This window comes from Triturus cristatus, chromosome 4_1, assembly GCF_964204655.1.
Source record: "Triturus cristatus chromosome 4_1, aTriCri1.1, whole genome shotgun sequence".
Classification (NCBI taxonomy): domain Eukaryota; kingdom Metazoa; phylum Chordata; class Amphibia; order Caudata; family Salamandridae; genus Triturus; species Triturus cristatus.
Genome location: NC_140585.1, coordinates 1,114,343,828 through 1,114,366,370, shown reverse-complemented (window position 1 = coordinate 1,114,366,370; position 22,543 = coordinate 1,114,343,828). Strand labels below are relative to the sequence as shown.

Genomic DNA, 22,543 nt, shown 5'->3' with positions numbered 1-22,543 from the left:
TAGTTTAGGTTTAATACCATTTCCACTCAATACATGGCCCAAATATTCAATTTCAGTTTGAAGAAATTTACATTTGTCTTTAGCAACTGTCATGCCTCTCTCATTTAACCTGTTAAGGACTGTTTCTAAAATTTCATTATGTTTCTCAATAGTATCAGCATGAATAAGAATGTCGTCCTGAAATTTCTGAACACCCAACACTCCTTCTAATACACATTCCATTAACTTTTGAAAGACACTGGCTGATGAAGCTAAACCAAAAGGGAGTCTAACAAACCTATAAGCACCCAATGGAGTAATGAAAGTAGTTAAATCCTTTGAGTCCTCCGATAATTGCACTTGGTGATATGCTGACTTGAGATCTATCAAGGAAAAATAATTGGAACCCTTAGTAGCTGCAAGAATCTCCTGGATTTTGGGTAAAGGGAAACAATCCACCAAAATATTTTTGTTTAACGATCTCAAATCAGCACATAAACGAACTTGGCCATTCTTTTTTTTAATCAGAACTATGGCAGAAACCCATTCTGCTGAATTAGTCTGTTCGATCACCCCTTCCTCAACTAATTTGTGGAGAAGTTTTTGTAAATCAGACTTTACAGATAACGGAATTGGTCTTACCTTATGCTTAACTGGTATAGCATTTTTCTTCAACTTTATGGTATGTTCAAACCCCTTGACACAACCAATGCGGTCTTCAAAAAGAGCCTCATATTTACTCAGAATTGAATCAACTTTGTCTACAGGCGGCAATGAATCAGAAAAAGAAACTGCATGAACAAAATTTTCATCCAACACAATAGGATCATCGGCACCTGGTTTGAGTAAAATTCCCAGTCGCGCCAGATCCTTCCATCCTACTATATCTCTACCCCGCTCCGCAACATATACTTTAGTAGAAATAATTCTTCCTTTGATATTCAGGTTATCTTGAAAATAACCCAACATATTTATATCAAAATCCCCAAAAGCTTTGGGATTGACATCAGAGGCTAATAAATCAGTATTAGGCCAAAATTTTCCATACTTAATGTCAGAAATTATGGTAATTGGCGAACCTGAATCCGCCATGATATTAATTTCTACGTTACCTATGTGTGCAACACCAAGAGGACCTTTTATGTCATCATTAGGATCATCAACTGTCAAAACAATATTAGAGCACATATCTTCATCAAAATCATCAACAGAACTAACTTTGACTTTTTGAAACTTCTGAACCCTAAAATTGTTGCACACACCAGCAAAATGTCCTACCTTTAAACACTTTGTGCATTTTCTTCCCTGCGCAGGACACCCTTGAAAATCCGCCTTATGATTCTTTGAACCACATCTAAAACAAACAAAAGCATTTACATTTGGACTTTTGCTAGTTTTCCCTTTTTTGTCGTAGCTAGGTACATACTTTTTACGCTCTTGAACATAAAATACATCATTTTTTACATTTTTATCGGAAGAAAGTTCTTTTGTACTTTCCAGCGAACGCTCTATTCCCTTAGCAATGTCAATTGTTTCCTGTAAAGAAGGATTTCTACAAGCTAACAACCTTTCCTGAATTTTTTTTTCATAACAATAAAAAACAAATTGGTCTCTAATATGTTCATCAACCATGTCATTAAATTCACATTTTGTTGCCAAAACTCGTAAACAAGCAATGTACTCTTCAATAGTCTCATTTTCTAATTGTTTCCGTGTTGCAAAACGATGTCTGCCCACCATAATATTTGGTTCTTCTCCAAATTGTTTCTCTAAACGTTTTACCGCTTCTTGGTATTCATTCATAGGAATAAACTGACCAGGAGGTACTTCAAATTCCGGCAGGCTATCAAAAATTTCTTGGCCTGCTGCACCCAATAACCCAAATAAAATGGCTTTTTTTCTCTCTGGCTCATACTTCTTTCCATCTATCGCAATTAAATAATTCTCAAATGCCCTCAACCAGTTTTTCCATTTCATAACTGGTTTACCTGGATCAGATAAGAAAGGCGCTGGTGCACTAATATTTGAATTTTCTGACATATTAGTATTAGAATAAGTTTCCTCTTTTTGAAATTCACTAGTAATTTTTTGTTTTAAAAAAAAAAAAAAAAAAAAAAAAAAAAAATATATATATATTTTTTTTATAAAGTATTCAGCTAAAAATATGAATTGCCAAAATTTAGTTGAAATAAATAAAAAATCCTACTAGTATACAACTATTCTACAAATTCTCCTCGTTTTTCCCTATATGTTATCATAAACACCGAAGAAAATAATTGCAGAACAGAACTCCTCACATTAAACTGCCAGCAAATGTCTTTCTTTTGGAAAATTGCTCTTAAAATGGAGTCACGCAACATGAAAGCGTAAGAGTGAGCGTAGGCACTACGTCACAATAACTGTCAATTACCTCAGGACGTTGAAAGGAAACCGTTACAGCTGTGCACAAGAATGCATGCGAACGTGTGGAAATACGTCACCTACGATGACAGTTACAGCTGAACGTTGAAGGAAAACCGTTGCAGCTGAGCAGAATGGCCGTTATTTTACTACTGATCGATGAAAACACCTCAGCCTACAGTGCGACAGGAAAATATGCACATACACGGCGATTAGAAAATATTTAAACTTCCATGCCGTGACAATAACGTAGTAACTTGCCTTAAGGATCAGTTTGAAGCGGACATCACTCGATAAATACTTCTAAGCATCTGATAGCTCCGTCAACAACAGACTACGGCATAAAACGAAGAAATACAAATCCAATTACTAAAGGATCAAGCAGAATAAAGCAGTAAACAGCAATAACTTGCCTTTCAGAATACTGCAGAAGTCCTCGAACACAGTGGACGCTCAGAAGCACTTCAGCATGACGGGTCTTCACTCGATACTCATATCCCGTACCTCGTCGCCAATTTGAAGTGTCAATTATCAGAAAGTAAAACTAAAGAACTCGTTATACTTAAATATTTATATTTATTTCCTAAATACAAGACCCGCCACAGGTGGAGGAAGAACGGAACTCACAGGAACACCATCCGAGGAAGAATGCGTGAGTCAGAGGGTGACGTAGATTAAGTAACCAATCAACATTCGAAATGACGTGCGTTGGTAACAACCAATAGGATAACAGATGAGCCCCCGGTGCACGAGGAAGAAACTTAATACAGTATACAACACCAAGCATTATAGAATCAAGTGCCATGGCAATAGGCTGGGTAAACAGCGGTCTTTGTGCTCGAGGGGCAGGGGGGATGGGCCGCATTCTTAACAACAGTCAGGAAAGTATTTTTAGCCCCTTACACACTAATAATATTGCAAGCGCTACATTTCTTTTTTTGTAAAAACCTACATTCTACGATTCTATAAGGGGTATTGTATTTCTTAAAATGTTCAGGTGGCGCCACATCACTTAACACCCAAGTTTATTATAGAGATTAAGTGGCCTAGCCTGTAGTGCATTAAAAACGAGATTTCTGTAAAGTCGTCGTCCTTAATTTCTCTATTTTTGTAAGATTATTGGGGATAAACTCCTACCCTTTACATTTTCAGGCGGTGCCACTTCATTGAACACCCAAGTTTATTATAGATATTAAGTGGCCTAGCTAACCACCTTTCATCGGAGAGGATGTGGCCTAACGGCTAGGGCGATTGACCTCGAAGCTGGGGAACCGGGTTCCAGTCTCTCCAGGGACGCTCAACATCCTGTGATTCTGGGCAAATCCCTTAATCTCGCCGTGCCTAACAAAAAACGAATGGATCCTTTTGTAATTCAACTGTTGCTCATTTAAAGAACTCTGATACCTCCGGTCTAGTTCGTGCTATATAAAACTAAAATGAAAATGTTGGCCGCACCCCTTTGCTTACACGCTGCTCACTGTAACCTGAATATGCGAGCATCGTCTAAAAAACAGGGGCGCCATTAAAGTATTCTCGCATTTGCAAGAGTTTGAGCTCTTGGCATTAAAGATAACAATGCCTTTACGTGTTGCTTTTAAAAACACATAAATAAATGGCATTGTCATTTACAATGCCAATAGCTTAAATGCTCGCAAATGCGAGACCTATTGCATTGAAAATGCTTGTTAGTTAAAGCCATATTACACTTACAGCACACCCTCATTCTTACAACAGTATTCACATAATAATGATGAGATATTAATAATACAAACATGGGAGCGAACACATCATTGTACCATGCTCTCTCATAGGGCAGACAATTTTTTTAGCCATATCCGGCTAACTTAAAAATAAAGACCTCTATAATTTCAGTATGTTCTTACAGATTTTGAATGTTTGTGTGAGCAACAATACATTACATTAATCTGCCAGAGTTTGGGATCTACTAAAGTTTTCAGAATATTAACATTAATATTCATATTAACATACCCAAGCCAGGGAGTTTATGGGAGAAGTGCCTATTATTTCTATTCTGTGATCCTCATCTATTCTATGTGGATGATACATGCTTCTGTATTTAAGATTTTTGTGGCTAGCTAAAAAAACAACGTGTACTAATGTTTTCTTATAAGGCACACACAACTGTGTTTGCCAGTTGCTATTCCTAGTTAGATATATTCCTAGTTAGATACTGTGGCCCAAATTTTCGAAGGCCCTGCACCAGTGCAAAGCGATGCATAGTGACGCATGTTATTTACTTTCCAGCGCGAAGAGTCTGTTTCTCAGTAAAGAAAGCACTTTGCGCTGCTTTACATCAAGGGGTTTTTATGGGGTGTTACTTGGGCAGATCATAGGTTTTAACACAAAGCCCAATCTACTAAAACAGCCAAACTTGGTTTTGTGTATAAAACGAATACCTCCTTAAAGCAGACATTAGCTAGGAGACATTTGCAATGCATTTTTTTTTTCATTTCAAAACAAACAACCAATCAATTGCATATGTATGGATGTGCACAACACACATCCAACGCGTGAGATTCTTCCATGTTTGTCTAAGCATAGGAGTTTGTACTGGAAGGGTATGCTTACAGTATAAATCTTAAGCAAAACAGCTTCACTGACCTCTACGAGGCTTGTCTTTAAGAAACCCGGCACAGGGGAAGACAGCAGCAGCAAGCCGATCCTAATAGCTGTGTCCTGTGTTTTGCCCCTTGTGCAATGCAGCATAGCACAGCAAATTAGGTTGCTGCACAGTGTTGCATGAAAAAGTATTACATTTGGGCCCACTGCTGCTTTCTTTCCCTGTGCTGGTGCACACGCAGGCTGCCTAACACCACATACACACCATAGTGCAAAAGTATATACATGATGCCTAACCAGTAGCGGCTGCTACCGAACGGACATGGGGGGGCATAGGATGAGAGGGAATTTAAAAAAAACACTTACCTGAATGCGTCTGGCCAGCCGGCCGGCTGCCACCTCTCCTCCATCCTCTTTTCTTCTTTGTAAATAAAAAAGGAACGCAAGGCAGTGCATAGCTCTTACTACCTTGCATTACTTTGCATCTGGTAGGTGTTATATGAGTATAGCACTGGCATTTTAGGGTTCCATCCATGTATTTTGCCACATCTCGAACACAGGAGAACTGTGCCACATCTCTGTACATATGGCGCACTTCAGCTTTCTCCCTTTCACGGAATCTGGCACAGCAAATTGGATTGGGCGAAATCTTAGTAAGTCCGGGCCTGGATGTGTGCTGTACACTGGTGGAAAGGTCGCGGGATGAAGAACAGATGCCCAACATCCACATCTAAAATCTATCAATGTAACCAGTCTTTTGCAGTCATTAATATTTGATCTGTCTAGCGCTAAGACACCTTCGGGTATTGCGCGCTCTATAAAATTATTTCATTCATTCATTAATACCATATGTGATATTTTGTGAAGCTAATAACCAATTCAAGTGGAAAGAAGATATATAAAATGTGTTATTTTTAAATTAACTGCCTAACCTATAACAAAGTAACTTTTCTCCATCTTTTCCTCATCAGAGTAAATCGGATATGGAGGACAACGGAGCAGTGGAAATTGCTCGATATTCCAGAGGACAATATTTTGGAGAGCTCGCCTTGGTAACAAACAAACCTCGGGCAGCTTCTGCATATGCTGTTGGGAGTGTCAAGTGTTTAGGTACTTAATGTGATTCGCTTTTTAATGCCAAATGAGTTCTGTTTGCACATTAGGTGGCCGTGTTCAGTTCTGTCGCCCGCATAGCATAATACCATTACAAAGCACGGTCTGGCATTACTTGGAAGAGCTCATCATTACTGTTTATTGTTTGTCATGTAACGGGTGAAGTGTCCTAGACAATTGGTGTGATGTCAGGGGGGCATGTGACATTAGGAGGAAGTTAAGGTCATTTCCCTGTTTTTCTCTTTTCTGTCTGCGGGTCTTACTTGGTGAGGTCTGTCCTGGATCTGAGCTTCTTCTAGACATTTCTTAAAGTATATTGGAAATATGAGAGCTATGGGGGAGGTATAGACAAAGTGACAAAGGCCCTCCTCCCTCCAAGAAGGTAAGAGCCCCATAGATCCCCTAATCCACAATCTTATACCCAGCTTTAAATATTCACGGGCCTATTTATGAGTCGGTTTGCATCACTCTTGCACCATGCAACATGATGCAAACCTTGCATGTGATTTATGAAGCCATGCAAGGTCACTTTGTGTGGCCCTGAGCGGCTCCATAAATTTGGAGTACGGCAACACAGCGCAAATCGCTGCATTGCCTTACTCTGCGCTGGGAAGGCATTCCATGGGCTTTGCGTGGGTGTTACCATGCAACTCCCATAGTTTTTGATGCATTCCCAGATTTGCCAAAACGGGTAAACCTTGGAATGTGTCACAAAAATATGCGTTCCCAGGAGAGGCGTAACAAAGGGAAATATCTTGATTTCTCATTACTTCCTCTTTCAATGAGTGCATAGAAAGAGGAATATGCCTCTCAGGATTGTTTTTGTGAGGGAAGATTCCTCTTCCTGCGCAAAAACAGTCCTGCATGCAAAGCAGGCTCTTGCACCATGGTGCAATGGTGTCTACGTTGAGTTTGAAATCATGCCTGGCTGGAATGTACTGAGATGTGTGCATTCAGCTGTAATAAGAGCTGACCACTAATTAGAATGAGGTAAGTACCAGATTAACTTTTATTGAGTTATTGAGCAACACTCAACAAACCCAAGCTTAGACTAGAAATATATACTTCCAGAGATTATAGAATCAAACCTCGGCTAAAACCATCACAACTGGACACGCAAGAAACTACAATGTGGCTATTCAACAACTAGTTTTACTCCTCCAACTTCGTTAGTGAATTGCATAAAAATAAAACATTTTCCCATTAATTATATCGAAATCCAATATTATGATATGGGAGAGCAGTCTATGACGAAATGAGGCCAATTGCTATATTCACTGGGAGGGGCAGGCAAGATGAGTAGGTTTGTAGCTCGGTAATGTTGATACAGTATCTTCATGGCACATTTTTGTTTTAAAACTATGCAAGCATTTCGCCCAAGTTAGGTGTATTTTCTTTCATCTGTTAAAAAATATGTTACTCTTTCATTTTGTTAGAAACATTAAGTTCACACTTGTGCATGTTGTTAGAAAAGATATGGAGTTAATTTTAGCGAATTAATTAATCCAGAAGACAGACGTGAGTCCTAGCTGTTGGGTTGAACATGTTTTCTTGTAGTAGCTACTTATAAATATCACATCTTGTCACATTAAGTGCAATGTAATCAGTTCAGTTTTTTGGGACCATTACAATTCAAATATACCTAGTGCGCATGCTTTCCGGTTTCTAGTGCCAATCTGAGGAGTCGAATTAATAACTCTTCAGTTCCACAAGATGTGCCCAGTTATTTTGTAAAAAGCTGGACTACTGAGGCAGGCCTGGTCGATAGTGGATACTTAAGCCAAGCTTTAACAAATCTTCAAAGGGGGGGGGGGGGGGGGGGAATGTTAGTAATTTCAAAGGATTTGCTTGGTAAGAAGTATGACATATGAAAGTTACAGCTGCATTTGATTGATGTCAACTTGCTCGCTGATGTAATGTGCAAATTCTCAATAAAGGTTTTTGAAACTCAAAAAAAAAAAGCTTTAACCAATCTTCCCTTACCACTTGCCAAACAAATCTTCTGACTCTCTCGGGTATCACATTTGTTATTCTGAAATGGCAAACAAATTGGACTAGCTGGTGTTTGCTTATCCAAATTGTGAACAATAGCTGCAAAAATATTTTCTTGACCTGCATCTGTGCAAGATGGAATGGAATGGAATGGAACGGGATTTATAAAGCGCATGGCTGCCCGAGAGCGTCCCAGCGCTGAGAGAAAATCTGGATAGATCAGGCGGAAGCGTAAAGGTGGTTAAGGGAACAGCCAAGTCTTTAGAGATTTACGAAAGGGCAAGAGGTTGGGTTGGGCACGGAGGTCCAGTGGAAGGGCATTCCACATCTTGGGCGCCTGATATGAAAACCGCCGGCCACCGGAGCGAGCTTTCTTGATCCTGGGTATTTGGGTAAGGTGGGCATTAGAGGAGCGAAGAGTTCTAGTCGTGGTATAAGGGACCACGAGGTCTTTAAGAATGGTCGGAGCTTTTCCATAGAGGATTTTATGGGTTAGGCACAGGGCCTTGAACTGCACCCTTTGCTCCACGGGCAACCAGTGGAGTGCTCTGATCGCCGGTTTGGCAGAGTGGCGATTTTTAGTGCCTGTGAGAATCCGAGCAGCAGCATTTTGCACCACCTGCAGCCTGGCTATAACTTTTTTTGGAGCACCGAGATATAGGGCATTTCCATAGTCCAGTCTGGATAGGATGAGGCCCTGTAGGAGTAGCTTTCTTGACTGGAAGGGAAGCAGGTGGAGGATCTTGCGGGAGGTACGAAGTAAGCCAAAGCAGGTTCCAGCCGTTTTCCTTGCCTGGGTGTTTAGGGTCAGGTTATGGTCCAACCAAATCCCCAAGCTTTTAATGTCCGTTTTAGGGGTTGGGGGAGGACCCATGCACGGAGGCCAAAGAGATTCCGGTCGGAAGTGGGACTGATTGCCCATCACCATTAGCTCCGTTTTATCCCCATTGAGTTTTAGATGGGAGGCGTTCATCCAGCTGACTATGTCCCCTAGGCAGGAGTGCAGGTCACTGGTGAGATTATCTGGCCAACTAAGGGAGACAACAAGCTGAGGGTCGTCAGCGTAGGTAAGGAGTTTGATACCATACGGGGCGACAATTTTTTCCAGGGGCGACATATACACGTTGAAGAGCGTCGGGCTCAAAGACGAGCCCTGAGGCACTCCGCAACGTATCGGGGTCTCCCTGGAGATAAAGTCGCCTTCCGCCACCTGGAAAGAGCGATTGTGGAGATAAGATTTGAGCCAAGCGAGGGCCGGACCTGAAATACCAAGGTTCTCAAGCCGCTGTGCCAGAATAATGTGGTTGACGGTGTCGAATGCCGCGCTGAGATCCAGAAGGATCACTGCCACTGATCCTCCTGCATCAATGATCTTCCTAGCCTCTTCGACAACCGCCACCATCGCTGTTTCAGTGCCCTGGCCCGGGCGGAAGCCAGTTTGTGATGTTTTAAGTAAATTGTTGGATTCCAAATAGTTTGATAGCTGACCATTCATACATTTTTCAGCCATCTTGCTAATGCCAGGGAGGAGAGAGATCGGCCTGAAGTTGGCCAAATTGCCAGGGTCGAGGTTGGGTTTTTTGATTAAGGCTTTTACCACAGCCTTCTTCCAGCTTGCGGGAACCGTTCCACTTTCTATAGAAGAGTTTATCAGGTTGACCATTGGTGTTAGAATGGTGGGGGCAACCTGTTTTAGATGTCGGACTGGTGCTGGGTCATGCGGGGACCCGCTTTTGAGAGATTGTAGTATGGGCCCTAAGGTTGCCTCACTGATGGAAAGGAACCTGATTAGTTTTGTATCCCTATTCTGGCACTGCGGCGAGAGCGGAGGAAGGGGGTCCACAGGGGGAAGAGGGGGGAGGTGTTGGAGGATATTTTGTATTTTCAAGTCAAAGAACGTGGCTAACTCATTGCAATGGTTGTCCGAGAGATTCTGGGTGACAGATGGTACTGGTGTCTTTAAAAGTTTTTTCACAATTTGAAACGTTTCTCTGGACGAACAGGATGCCTCACTGATTTTTTCATTAAAAAAGGATATTTGAGTGTTTTTTAGAGCCTTTTTGTAATTGAGAATAGTCCGTTTGTAGTCATTTTTGCTATTGGAATCGAAATCTTTCCTCCATACTCTTTCCGCTCTCTTGCAAATTTTCTTTAAGAGGCGTACCTCATGGGTGAACCGCGGGGAGGTGACTTTTTTCCTGAGTTTTCGATGCGGTTTTTTGGGGAGGACTGTGTCTAACGATTTAGTAATCCAGGACGTGAGCACCACATCTGCTATGTGCGGATTCATTTCGGGGTGGAAGATTAAATGAGATGTACGAAAATGAACTCTGGGTAGCTACATCTTTCTGTATATTAGCAGGACATATTTAATGTAAATACTTTAGGGCGAAATTACTGCAGGAGGACCCATTTGAATTGCAACAATTTCACAAGTGATACTCATTAAGGATTACAGCACACGGCGACTTCAAGCTGAAGAGATTATTCATAAACAGAACCCCATTCTCTGCATAGCCATCTGCTCAGTGTTCAGTCTGTGCACAGCTCTCCCCTCTAGGTTCATCTCCCAACCACCTGCGCTTCTTTCTATCTTTGATCACCAAGATTCCAAACCAGAATACTACCTGAATATTCTCTAAACACCTATACACTACATTACTTTATTTCCTGACGTCTTTATGCACATTAATCGTGCTTTTGTGTGAAATGAGGGTGCCTTTCACACAATGCTCTAGAATATGCTGCACATCTTATTATTCGCAGGCAATTTAATAAGTCATTATGTGTATTGTCGCATACCTCTTTGAAATAGCATATGTTTTTCTGTTCTTGCCTGGTTATGTGCTTTAGGCTCCCAAGTCTGTTACCTTAAAAGTGCCCCCTAGGGCATGTAATCATCTTGAGGAATTCAAACACTTCATTGTCTTGGATATCAAAGTAATGTGGGGCCTTTTCAAAGAATGTCAAGTGATCACATTGGATTGTTGGTCAACAGGGAGAATGCTATAATATTTTTACATATTGCTGATAATTCATCATGTATGTCTATTGAAAGCAAGAGATTATCCCTGATGGAGCTCTCATGATACATCTGGGAAACCTCAAACTTGTGTCATATTTGATACCTAACACATGCAAGGGTAGACTGTATCTTCAGTCTAAACTTAAATAGAATAGAGGGGCAGATTTACAAGCCCCGTACGCCACTTTTGCGCCGCCGTTGCATCACTTTTGTGACGCAGCGGCGGCGCAAAGCCAGCGCCATGCTGCAGGGTATTTACAATGTGACGCATCTAGGGAGATGTGTCACGTTGTAAATCCCTGCGCTACATGAAACCTGCGTCAGGTTTCATGTGGGCGTTCCGGGGCAGGGGAGGTGTTCCGGCGCAGGAACGCCTCGGAAAAGTGGCTGAGTGAAATCTACATGAAAAATGCTGGTGAGGCGTTTACGAAGTAAAAAGCAAAGAAATAGCTTCTGACCATCTTACTTGTAATTTAAATTCATGGTCTGTGCCCTTGAGTTCCTTGGGTGGGACACTAGCATGAGCAGATGGTATCAATTAATCTTTCATATTCTGCAGTGAAACATTTAGGGCCCGATTACGGGTCTGGTGGTCCGAGGACCGCCAGACTCATGGTGACACGGTGGTGGCAGATCCAGCCACCGGTGGTCCGCCCACCCCATTAGAACTTGGGCAGTCGGACCGCTCTGGGACCACTGGCTCTACCAGGTAACCGTTGGACAGGTGGTCAGAGGCCGCAATATGCTTGGCGGGACCGCCGCAGTCCCGCCAAGCACATTACTAGTTTCCATGTAAACCTTGGAGGAGAGTAACCAAAGGTGGCCCTACAGGGCTCCCTGTACCTCAATGCGACGTGAATGCACACAGGGTGGCATAACATGTACCCCCCTGTGTGCATGTACATAGGTACCTGCACGGCACAGACTTTCGAGTCCATGTGCGCAGGAACCTTGTAGTGCGGTCCCATTGCGGTGCCTTTTTCAAAGGCACCACGGCCCTTAAAAGAGGCATCGCCTCGCTGCCCGCCTGCCAGACTACTTAAAAGTCGCAATCTGGCAGGCAGGGCGGCGGTGGCGACCTTTGACTCTGCCAGAAGTCGTAATCAGGGCCTAACTGTTCAATACTATGGGTCCGATTATGAGTTTGACTGTGCGGCGGTGAGACCACTCTGCTGCCGCACTACCAAACCCGCGTGAGGACTGCCTGCCCTATAATTACTTTTTTGTCATTGGCAGATATTTCCTTTACCGTTCCCACGGCGGTGCCTATAAAATAAGCACCGCAATTGGAACGTCAAAGGAAGTTCCAGCATGGCATGGACTGAAACGTCCATGCCATCTTGGAACTTCTGTGCATGCACACAGGGGGGGGGAACATGATGTGCCCCCCCGTGTGCATCCATAAGGCGTGAGGCACATGGGTGCCATGCAGGGCCCTCTTTCTTTCCTCACACCACAGCTTTTATGGAGGAAAGACCTCCATGAAATCAGTGGTGGTGATGAAAGTCGTATTATGCGTGGCGGGACCGCAGCGGTCCCACCAAGCATATAAATTCCTCTGGACTGCTGCGTCACCGTCAGGGAATGGCTGTTCCCTGGTGGAGTCACAAACCCAGGGTGGCACGACCACTAGTGTTGTAATGTGGCGTTTGCAAGAACGCCCCCGCTGGGGCACCACGAGTCTGGCGGTCCTCGGACCGCCAGACTCGTAATAGGGGCCTTATGTGTTGCATCATTTAAATTCATTTATAAACAGAGCCTGTGTGCGTGTATTGGAATTTAGATGGCACAAACCTCACTATCAAATAAGTGAGGGGTGTACATTGCAAAGGAAATCAAACAATTCAGCATTTTGTACAATGAGAAAGGAGTTTTCTTCTAATGGAGGCAGGGGCTGGGAGGAGCTTAATGTTCATTGCTGATGCAAGCTCTATCATGTCACTTTATCCCATGTCGCCCGCTGTTGACTGCTCAAATATGTGTTTGACCCAAATTACAATTCAAGAATTTCTTTTTAGCTGCACAAATTCAGAAGCAGTCCAGAACCCTTTGATAGGTTATAATGTGAAGAACAATGGAATGATCAATATTAATTTTAAAAAAGTGCACTCCAAACATTCCACAAACTTAAAAGATAATGATTGAAAATGACTCTCAATGCTTTTGTCGAAATTCGAAAGGAAAATTGCCAATGTGGCAATTTTTACGAAAAAAGACATTTGCTCAGAGCTCATTAAAATTTGGATTGCCATTTATTGTTTTGTGCAGACTTATTTATTTTGGCGCATTTTAAGAGAACTATAAGCAATACTTTTACCATTTATTTACATTATCTTAATTGAATTGTGCTTCTTGTTCTATAACTCATATCCTCAATATAGATTCAGTCTAATAGATACATTAACAAGTTAACACATTGAAAACTAGAGATACCCAACGTATGTACCATGCATAAATATCTACCTCCTAAAAATATGACCTGCATCTAAACCCACTATCAAGCTCTTGCTCTCAACTGTTTAGGAGCGTGGGCAAAAAATTTAATGAAAATGTCCTAGTTTATGTAACTAGTGAATTTGGGAATTAAAAACAATTCTCAATTTTCGTAGGGGGATATTTATGCAGAGTTTATATTTTAGTAGTTTATAATTTTGATTTTAGGATTTGGGGGGGCTGTGGTTTTGCCTGCATTCAAATATAAGTGAATGTAAACCTGCAAGAGCTACATTTAATGTTTATGGTTTTCACTCTCTTTTTTAATCTAGTTATGGATGTCCAAGCATTTGAAAGACTTTTGGGACCATGTATGGAAATCATGAAAAGGAATATCGCAAACTATGAAGAACAGCTAGTTGCCCTATTTGGAACAAACATGGACATTGCTGATTCCAGTGCATGATTGACAAATATTCAGCGCAACAAGGCCTGTTGCAAGGAAATAGCACAGTAGTGGTTAGTCCACTGGGAATGTGTCTATCTTTGTGTAGATGCCAAGCATTTTCTGTGATTTAGTTTACCACCTTTTTTACATATTATAACGAAATGTATCCGCTAGCTAAATAGTGATTTAATAGAGGAAAACATGAGCTACAACTTTTCTTATGTGTCATTTTAGGAAGTCCATTGCCTATGAAGATATGGAATTCATTCCGCACTAAGAAATGGATTCAGGTTTGCTGGCCGAGTTAATGAAATATGGTCCCCAATAATGTTATATACAAACAGCTCCCAACTGAGTTTCCCCTAAAATAGTCTACGTTGAGTTCAGCTTACTCACATCTGCATCGGTTTGTCAAGGCATCGATATGTCAAGCCTATATACAGAGAAACCTTTGAGGTTGTGTCCTTGGGTGCCCATCGTTCTAGGTCTTATGGCTTCAGCCATTACATTGTTTATTACTTTCAGCTTACACTGCCATGAAAGACACTCTGGCAGTCCATGCCTCTGGGTATAACTGTGCTCATGTAAGCAACAGAGGTCAGTCTCCTTGGCAGATGAGGAAGAGGCAATCAATGTATGCAATTTCAGAAAGAGTACCCGAAGGAATCCTCAATTGCCTTGTTACATTTAAGTATTAGTATAGATTAGAATGCTAAAATGGCTCTATGCATTGACATTACCCTTGTCTGGCAAGTGTGGCTCAGTTCTGCTATGCTTGTCTGCCCTATCTGTGATTCTCAGTATTCACTTTGATTTAGTTGTCATCTTTAACACAGTACATCTACTCTAATTTGTTATGTGGCAAGCGAAATACCTAAAATGGATTCCTAATACTTTCAGTAAGACACTCCATTTCTCCATTCACCCGCTCCATTTTGATTTCTGAATTTCTGAAATAGTTTGTTGTTCCAAGAATAATGCCTTATGTAAGGCTGAGCTAATTGGACAGTCTACTGCGTTAAATGTAAAGTAGAAACGTTTTGTACTATACCTTTTATGTATGATGTACATGTCCGTATTGAATGAGCTGGGCATTAACTACAGAGGCCTTGAATTGTGCCCCATATTTACTCTATTGAACGTTATACCCAATAGTTCAATTATGGCAGATTCCTGCAAACTTGACCTCGTAACAGCTACTCGTAGCGGATACTTTATTGAAATGAGTATCGTCACTTGTCAAGAGTTGTCAATCAATTGAAGTTCCCTTGGCCATCCCTGGCATACAGCAGGGTTGCCAAGAGGCACCTCAGCAACCCCCGTAATACAATAGTGCAATCACTCTACGTCGTATTACAACCAGGAAGTAACTATTACTGGCAATCAATCCCAGCAGACTAGTTTCTATCACCATAAACCTTTTGCAAAATGGATGCCCATATCACAAGCAAAACATATGTCTGCTTACACACTTACCTAATACAATGTGTGCAAGGAGAGGCAATGGCATCTGGTATAAGCAGGCACCCTCTCCTTTCTACAGAGATCCACCATTTTGCAGCCAGGGTAGTTGTTTCATTTCTACACCGATTCATTACTTTCACAAAGGCTCTTCACAGTGTTATTCAATTTTGCCTTTACGTTGTCAATTGCTGTACAATTGGAGGCAACTCGTCACTGCTTCCTGGAGATTGTATGCAGTCAGTAAGTAGTTCACAACAACCGGAAGGATCACCCTCAACTCTCAGCTAGTAACGGCTGAATTGTTTTGCAATGGGCACTACAATTCAAGATGGCTTCCCAACAGCTTTCCAGCACTCTCAGCAAACGTAATAGACATCCCAATTACCAAGCACCTCTTGGTAGGAAACGTGTACCTGCAGCGAGCACCTGCTTGCTAATGCTGGGAAGTGAATTCTGGTTATTGCAGTCAATTGTCTAGGTGCTTTTAGGTAGTGTATCCTGATACCGTTGCATTTACTGTATAACTCCAATGCGGGTGAGTCAAAGATTAACCCAAATAGAAAAAATCAAGTTGTATCAAAAACACATTGTTTAGAGAAACGAACGGATTTGTGACAAAAATATATTTGTGGCAATACTTAGAGAAACTATCCAATCTGTGACCACATTTCAGAATCCATCAAAAATGGCCTGATCCACAGTGCAGTAAAATTGCTTGTATTAGCCCCAGTTCACAGACATTTTATGTAAATCAACCTACCTGCAATATTCCTAACACATCTGACATCTGCAGAGTCAGCTCAGATAGTAAGAGCATGCATTAAACATGCATTCTCTTTCAGCAACGAACTAGAATGTGGTTACTTTAGAACCGTATGATATACACATTAGACTTGAGGGGGCAGATGTATTAACTTTTGGTGGAACACAGAACAGCAACCAAAGTTAGGCCTCACTTCCAGTGCTGCCACTAACGCCACCTGAAGGATGAACCTCTGCTGCATGACATCCACACTGTTATTTCAGAGCTTCCCCTAATTCCTAATTTCAGAAAAGATATCCTCAAAGAACAAATTAAATTAAAGCTTGTTGTGGACTGCTGGCCTTGCTGTCCTCTGATAATTCTACATCATAGTCCATGTTGGGCACCCTATGTCCTCTTCCAAAATCTGACCCGTGGAATCAATCTGCACCAAGAATGTAATGCCCAGGCTTTTGTTTATATTCCGATGTTTTTTCCAAGTGCAAATGTGACACTGGTTTCTGCCAGGTTTTTTTACTTTGCATGCCCACCTTCCAAGGAATTGCTTTTTCCACTGCTTTTAACTGCTGGATCCATCCCAGCACCCTGAGGGCTCTTTCACTATAATGTGCCTTCTGTAGACAGTCGTTGCATCTCTGGTGTGCCTGATCATACTCTCTTGCTTAAATATCTTTCCATTACTAAGATGATCCTACAGTGCTTGGTGAGATCCCGCAAGCTCTACGCTCTTGCTGCTCACAGCGCATTGGCTTGTTGAGGCAGCCATCTTTTCCGTACCACAAAGAACAGGCCTTGCAGGAGAGAAGAAGCTTGGTACTAGTTCTGGCTTCTTACTGCCTTCTCATTTAGTCTCGTCGCTTTAAGCGCACCACTGCTTCATCTCGAGCGCATTTTTTAAAAAAAAACATTAATAGTGAAGTAATTTCTCAGTACCTCCTTCCCTACTGGAAATAAAGTGAAAACCCCTGTGCTCAGCAACCTTTAATAATAGCGGCTTCATTTCCCCACCCCCATTGCTTATCATTGGCTCACATGAGAAGCTTGAGAGCCAGTCACAGAGTCACAGTTTACATTCTTCCATCTGGCCAGTACACATACACTACCTTACTTGAATATGCAAATTATTCCATCAAAGGGTGGTTGTATAATCGGATCATACTGTGATCTGTTAAAAGCCGACATACCAGCCAAACCCGTCTTTGCCTTGGATCATCTCTAAAGTCTTCATGTCATCCCTATGTCACCAATAAACACAGATTCATGACTAATTCTGATAAGTGAACACATTTTGAGCCTTTTGCCATACTGGACAGACTCACTGCCATGCAAATAATATTTGCCCCATCACCATGTGACTTCTACACAAAGGTACTGGTTAAAATATAGCTAATTCCTGTTAAGTATGTTACTGTATTCCAATGCATTTAGTAAACTTTACGAGATGGGTTGATGTGAAGAACTCTAAAAGTGTATAGAGGAGACTGGTGTAAACAGTAGATTGCTTCAGAGCAGAGCAGAACAAAAGAAGGTGGGTCTCAGAGTTCAGCTGACAGGAAGCATAGCAGGCGGAGGGCATATGCTAACAAGAGGGAGGGAGTTACAGAGAGTTTATTACAAAAAAAGTATTTACATAGGCCACTGAGGCACAGCGTATCATGTTTCAACCTATTTGTAGAAATGATGGCAATGCCAAATTCCTTATTAGGCGCTAGGAGCAAGGTATAGATTTTTCCGCCACCCAGCAGATGACATCAAGGGTGACGCACTTATATTCTTTTTAAGTTAACCAGATTGACTTCCTCAGGCTCACTAAACATCCTCACCAGCCGCAATTCAAATAGGATTCCTTTATCTTACTTCTGCCCTATTTACTCATACATGCTCTCAGGCAATTAGGCCTAAACATACCAGAGGTCCTCAGCACCATTCACATTCTAATGCTACGTTCACGCAAATAGTGGTCCCTTGCTGCAGACCATGCATCTCAGGAGGCCTGTGGACAACATTCTTTCACCGGAAGGGGATCATCATACATGAAAGCCTGAGTGGATCGGTTATTGACAACAGACCAGATCATTACAATTGCCTATTTGTGGAATATTCCAATTGGACCACCTCCTAACACCCAGAAGTACAGTACACCTAAACAAATATATATATGAGGACATACGCTCTATTGACTAGCTATCGTTCTAAGCATGCATTTCACAATACTCACAGAGAACCAGAATGAACGGTCACTGACTATATGTCTGTATAAGTAAACCTTAGCGAGGCATCAGTGTCCATTTGCTTTTCTAACACTTTATGATTCTACAGTGTCAGAATCTTTCTCTCCTCCTTAGGAAGCGATGTATTCTCATCTCTCACCCACAGCCTTTTCATTGCCCAACTTGTTTCGTTTCCATCATCTCTAGGGCATCCCTCTTTCAAGGTGAAAAGGCTCCTTTCTCTCCCATTCTTCTGAGCAACCTTCTGTACACCCTGAGAGCCTGGGGAGAGGCTTTCTGTGCTCTTGCTCCACGGAGAAATCATATTGTATCGCTCTAAGATACTGAAATGGGACTTCCACCCTCTTATCTCTTCACATTGGTCAATGTTGGTGTTCTATATCCTCGCGCTGAATTCACCCGAAAAAAGGAGCGTCATTGCTCGATCCACTATTATTTTTTTCACCAAAACACAGTCCTCCATCCACCTTAAAAAATGTAATTTTATGTCTCTGCATTTTGTTTATTTTTTCAAGTGCACAACTATTGTATTAGTTTTATTTTATGACCCTGTTTGCTACCTTTAGAGCTGTATTTTTTCAGCTCTGTTTTACTTAACATATTTGAGACAATGTGAATGGTGGCTCTCTATTGACAGAGAACACAGATCGGTTTCACATACCAGATTCATATGCTGAACGTTACCCGCAACCAACAACGTATTTGGAGACACAATGATATGGGCACGCTGGACAAGACTGCAACCAGAACTGTAGCAAGTGGAGTCATCTTCTCTTCAAAACAAAGATAATAAACAGATATAACATTTGTTATACTGTTTCACAAGCAGACTTTGGAAGAATAATGACTGACCTTGAAATATATTCAAGGGATGCCAAAATGGAAATGCAGTGAAAAACTGCACCCACCTTTTAAATGTCGATAACCAGGATGACACATTTAGGTTCAGGATATCAGTCAATAATTTAATAATAACTATTGGAATCATTTGAATTGAATTCGCCACTTAGCTTGCATTGCAATGTAAACAATTTTAGTGTCCATTTTGTCAAGATGTGTTTTCAAAATGTTAAAACAGCTGTGTGTAGTGCTGACTGATACATATCATATACTGAACCAAATGGGAACTATTTCGAAACTTTGGCGGTACCTACATAATACAGAATGGCAAACGCCACTGTGATGTTGTTTAACAATTAATTTTCAAATACAGTGTATTTGTATAGATTGATTTCATTATGTACCTGTGTTAAAAAAGTTCAGTCGGGGCAGTTTGCACAGTCACACCACATTATAAATAATAAATACAAACATGGTACTTTTGAAACTATGAAACCTTCAGTGTTCACTATATGGTCCTAGGATATTATCTGTAAACAAACCTGGCTCAGCCACCAAGTTTAGGGTAATGAATGGGATTGAATGTTTTGAAGACCAAGTCCTGTTCAATAGATCGGTAATATGTATATAACAATTGTATGTAAAAACCTTGAAATGATCAGCATTGAAATTTCAATATATTCAAAGCAAGACAATGATTTTTGTAGTTTCAGTAAATTTCAATGTTGCTAATTGTCATTGATATAACTCTCTCCCCAGTGTAACCCCACTTCAATAATGGCATTACGACATTCCTCCCACCGCCCTACCACTTTATCCCTTGTCTCCCCAGGTCCCAGGCTGGTTTTCCACAACTCGACCGCTAACACGCAGCAACAGAAAAGCAGGATTTGAAAGAACTGAAAACAAAGTTACACACTTTTTGCAGATTTACCGCTTTCGGTGGTTCAATTTTCAATACCGCTACTTTGTGCATTTTTAGAATACCTGTGTTTTTTATATTCTCATGCCACTTCTCTTGAGTTGTAACCTGTAAGTTTCAGTGTGCTGCTGAATTTAAATTAAAGAAGTACACTGTCAAAGGTCACAGCCTGATGTAAACTGAGAGAGTCATACTTTCTTCATATAGTCCTAGCTTGCAGACGTGATTCTGCTATCAAAAAAATCTAAGATGGCTGCCATATGTTTGCAATGCTATGATTTTGTACCAGGTGCTTGCATTGACTGTTACACACAAAAGATGTGATGAACATCCAACAGCCGATCTTGCGTAGTATTTCAAATAACCTTATTTGATTGCACTAGTTAAACATCGCCTCTTCCAGCATCTGCAAATAAAAGCGTGTATAATTTTATTAATTCAAATTAACACAGCGAAAACCGGTCACAATATTTTCAGTATTGTTGGTTCAATTTCATTTTCCTTATAATAAACATTACTTTTCCAATAGAATTTAGTCTGTTTCTTACTCACAGAATCTTCTAATCTTAATCTGAATATGGCATTTGCATTCCTCATGTGGATTTTTCATCACTTACTATACATTTCCTTGTTAAAATGTTTATTTATGGGGTGGGGCTGATGAGGGCAGGGGCGTAACGCAGATCCTTGCGACCCCTGCGGGACGCAGGGGGGCTGAACCCCTCAGCAACCCCCAAAATCTTCAGAGGGGACCGATGAATATGCATGAGCTATGGGATACTCAGGGGGTCCTCTTCACATTCTGCTTGTAGCCCCGTCATTTTACGTTACGCCACTGGATGAGTGGTCAAGATGGCGGTGTGCAGACAGAGCTTATTCGCAGGGCCTGACTCTGCCCGTGGTTATTCTCTCGAGGGGCTTTTAAATGCTGAAGCACACACTACAGGGGCATGGAGAAAAACGATGGCTCATTGTGCACTCTGCCTGACCTGGCTGCAGGAAAGGCGGGCTGCCAGCAAAGACGGGCGTGACGGCTGGCGGCAATAGCCCGGAAAGGTTTGTCTCTGTGTGAGAGTGCGAGTGGGGCCCAAGGAGTTTGCCTGAGGACCATGGCTAAACTAGGGATGTGGCATTAGGCGGACAAACCCAGGAGGAAGGCGGAGAAAAGGCCTTCCTTGGCAGGTGAGAAACAGTGAACCCCAGAGTGTCCAATGGGGTCTTGGCCATTCTTCCCCAGGAGCAGCTGGAGGTGGATAACAAAGACCCTGGGACACTGACGTGTCTTGTGAGGCCTACAGAAGACACTTTGGTGAGTGCCTGATCCCTAGGCATTGGAATGTCTCGAGCTTGGTATTATGTGTTGGAAATGAATCCTGCCTGCATGCTACCAAATTAATGTGGAAGACAAACAAAGGCTCAAGGAATATGTTTTTCGAGTCCAAAAGAGGCAGAGGCAAAAACATTTAATCTGTGGAGTCTGGTGGGAAGCCAGAGCTCAAGGAAAGAAAACACTACTGCACACCATTAACACCATACACACTGAAATCGTGGAAAAGACCACAAACATTGAGAAAGCTGTTAACGTTGCAGAAAGTAAGGTGAAGGGTCTGACCGACAGAGTAATAGCAGTGGAGAAACAACATAAAATCTACGGCGGTCCTGGGACCGCCATACTCGCAGTTGCGGTCCGACTACTGCCACCACTGTGGGTCTGCCCGCTGTATTTCGAGAGTGGCAGTCAGACCGCCGTCTCTGCCATGATTCAGGATCTCGCAATGATGGTGCAGCGGTAAGGGCCAGGATTATGTCGAGCATATTCCAAGTTGCCTTTACACCACCCATTCATGGCAGTAAGCTTGCTATGAAAATGGTGTCAGAGATGCAATTAAGAGGGCCCTAACAGGGCCCCCTACCGCTTTTGTGCCCGGGGGTGCATGCGGTGGGGCACATGTTGCTCCCCCATGGAATTGTACCCCCCTCCCCTGCACGCTGTGCTATGCATGACATGGTGCATGCCACACCATGCAAGAACATGCTGCAAGCACTGTCGCGGCGGCGGTCTGCTGTTAAGGCTCTCGTATGAGCCTAAAACTGCCGCTGGCGTGAGACCGCCGTAGGACCGCCCGCCCGCCTTGGATTCAACTTGGAATCCAGTGGGTAGACGCACGACGGGCTTGGCGGTCCTCCTGCCAGTGCAGAGGTGCTGCAGAAGGATCGCCAAACTCGTAATAAGGTTCTAAGAATTCTATCAGTAATCGAGTCAGATACCTTGAAACAAAACGTATGTGTTGCACAGCGTGAATAGGAGGCGATGGAGATGCTATGTCCACAAGTGTGAGAATGTAAAAGCTGC

General features: G+C 42.1%; 1 protein-coding gene across 2 annotated transcripts in view; it reads left to right on the top strand.

The window, feature by feature from the left end:
* Positions 1 to 20,718, top strand: part of PRKAR2B (protein kinase cAMP-dependent type II regulatory subunit beta) — a 343,470-nt gene extending 322,752 nt beyond the window's left edge. For both annotated transcript variants that reach the window (XM_085654132.1, XM_085654133.1), the window contains exons 10-11: positions 5,931 to 6,069; positions 13,855 to 20,718. In XM_085654132.1, the coding sequence (XP_085510258.1) occupies positions 5,931 to 6,069; positions 13,855 to 13,988 (273 nt within the window). In that variant the 3' untranslated portion in view covers positions 13,989 to 20,718. The remainder of the gene's footprint in view (positions 1 to 5,930; positions 6,070 to 13,854) is intronic.
* The last annotated feature ends 1,825 nt before the right edge of the window (positions 20,719 to 22,543 follow it).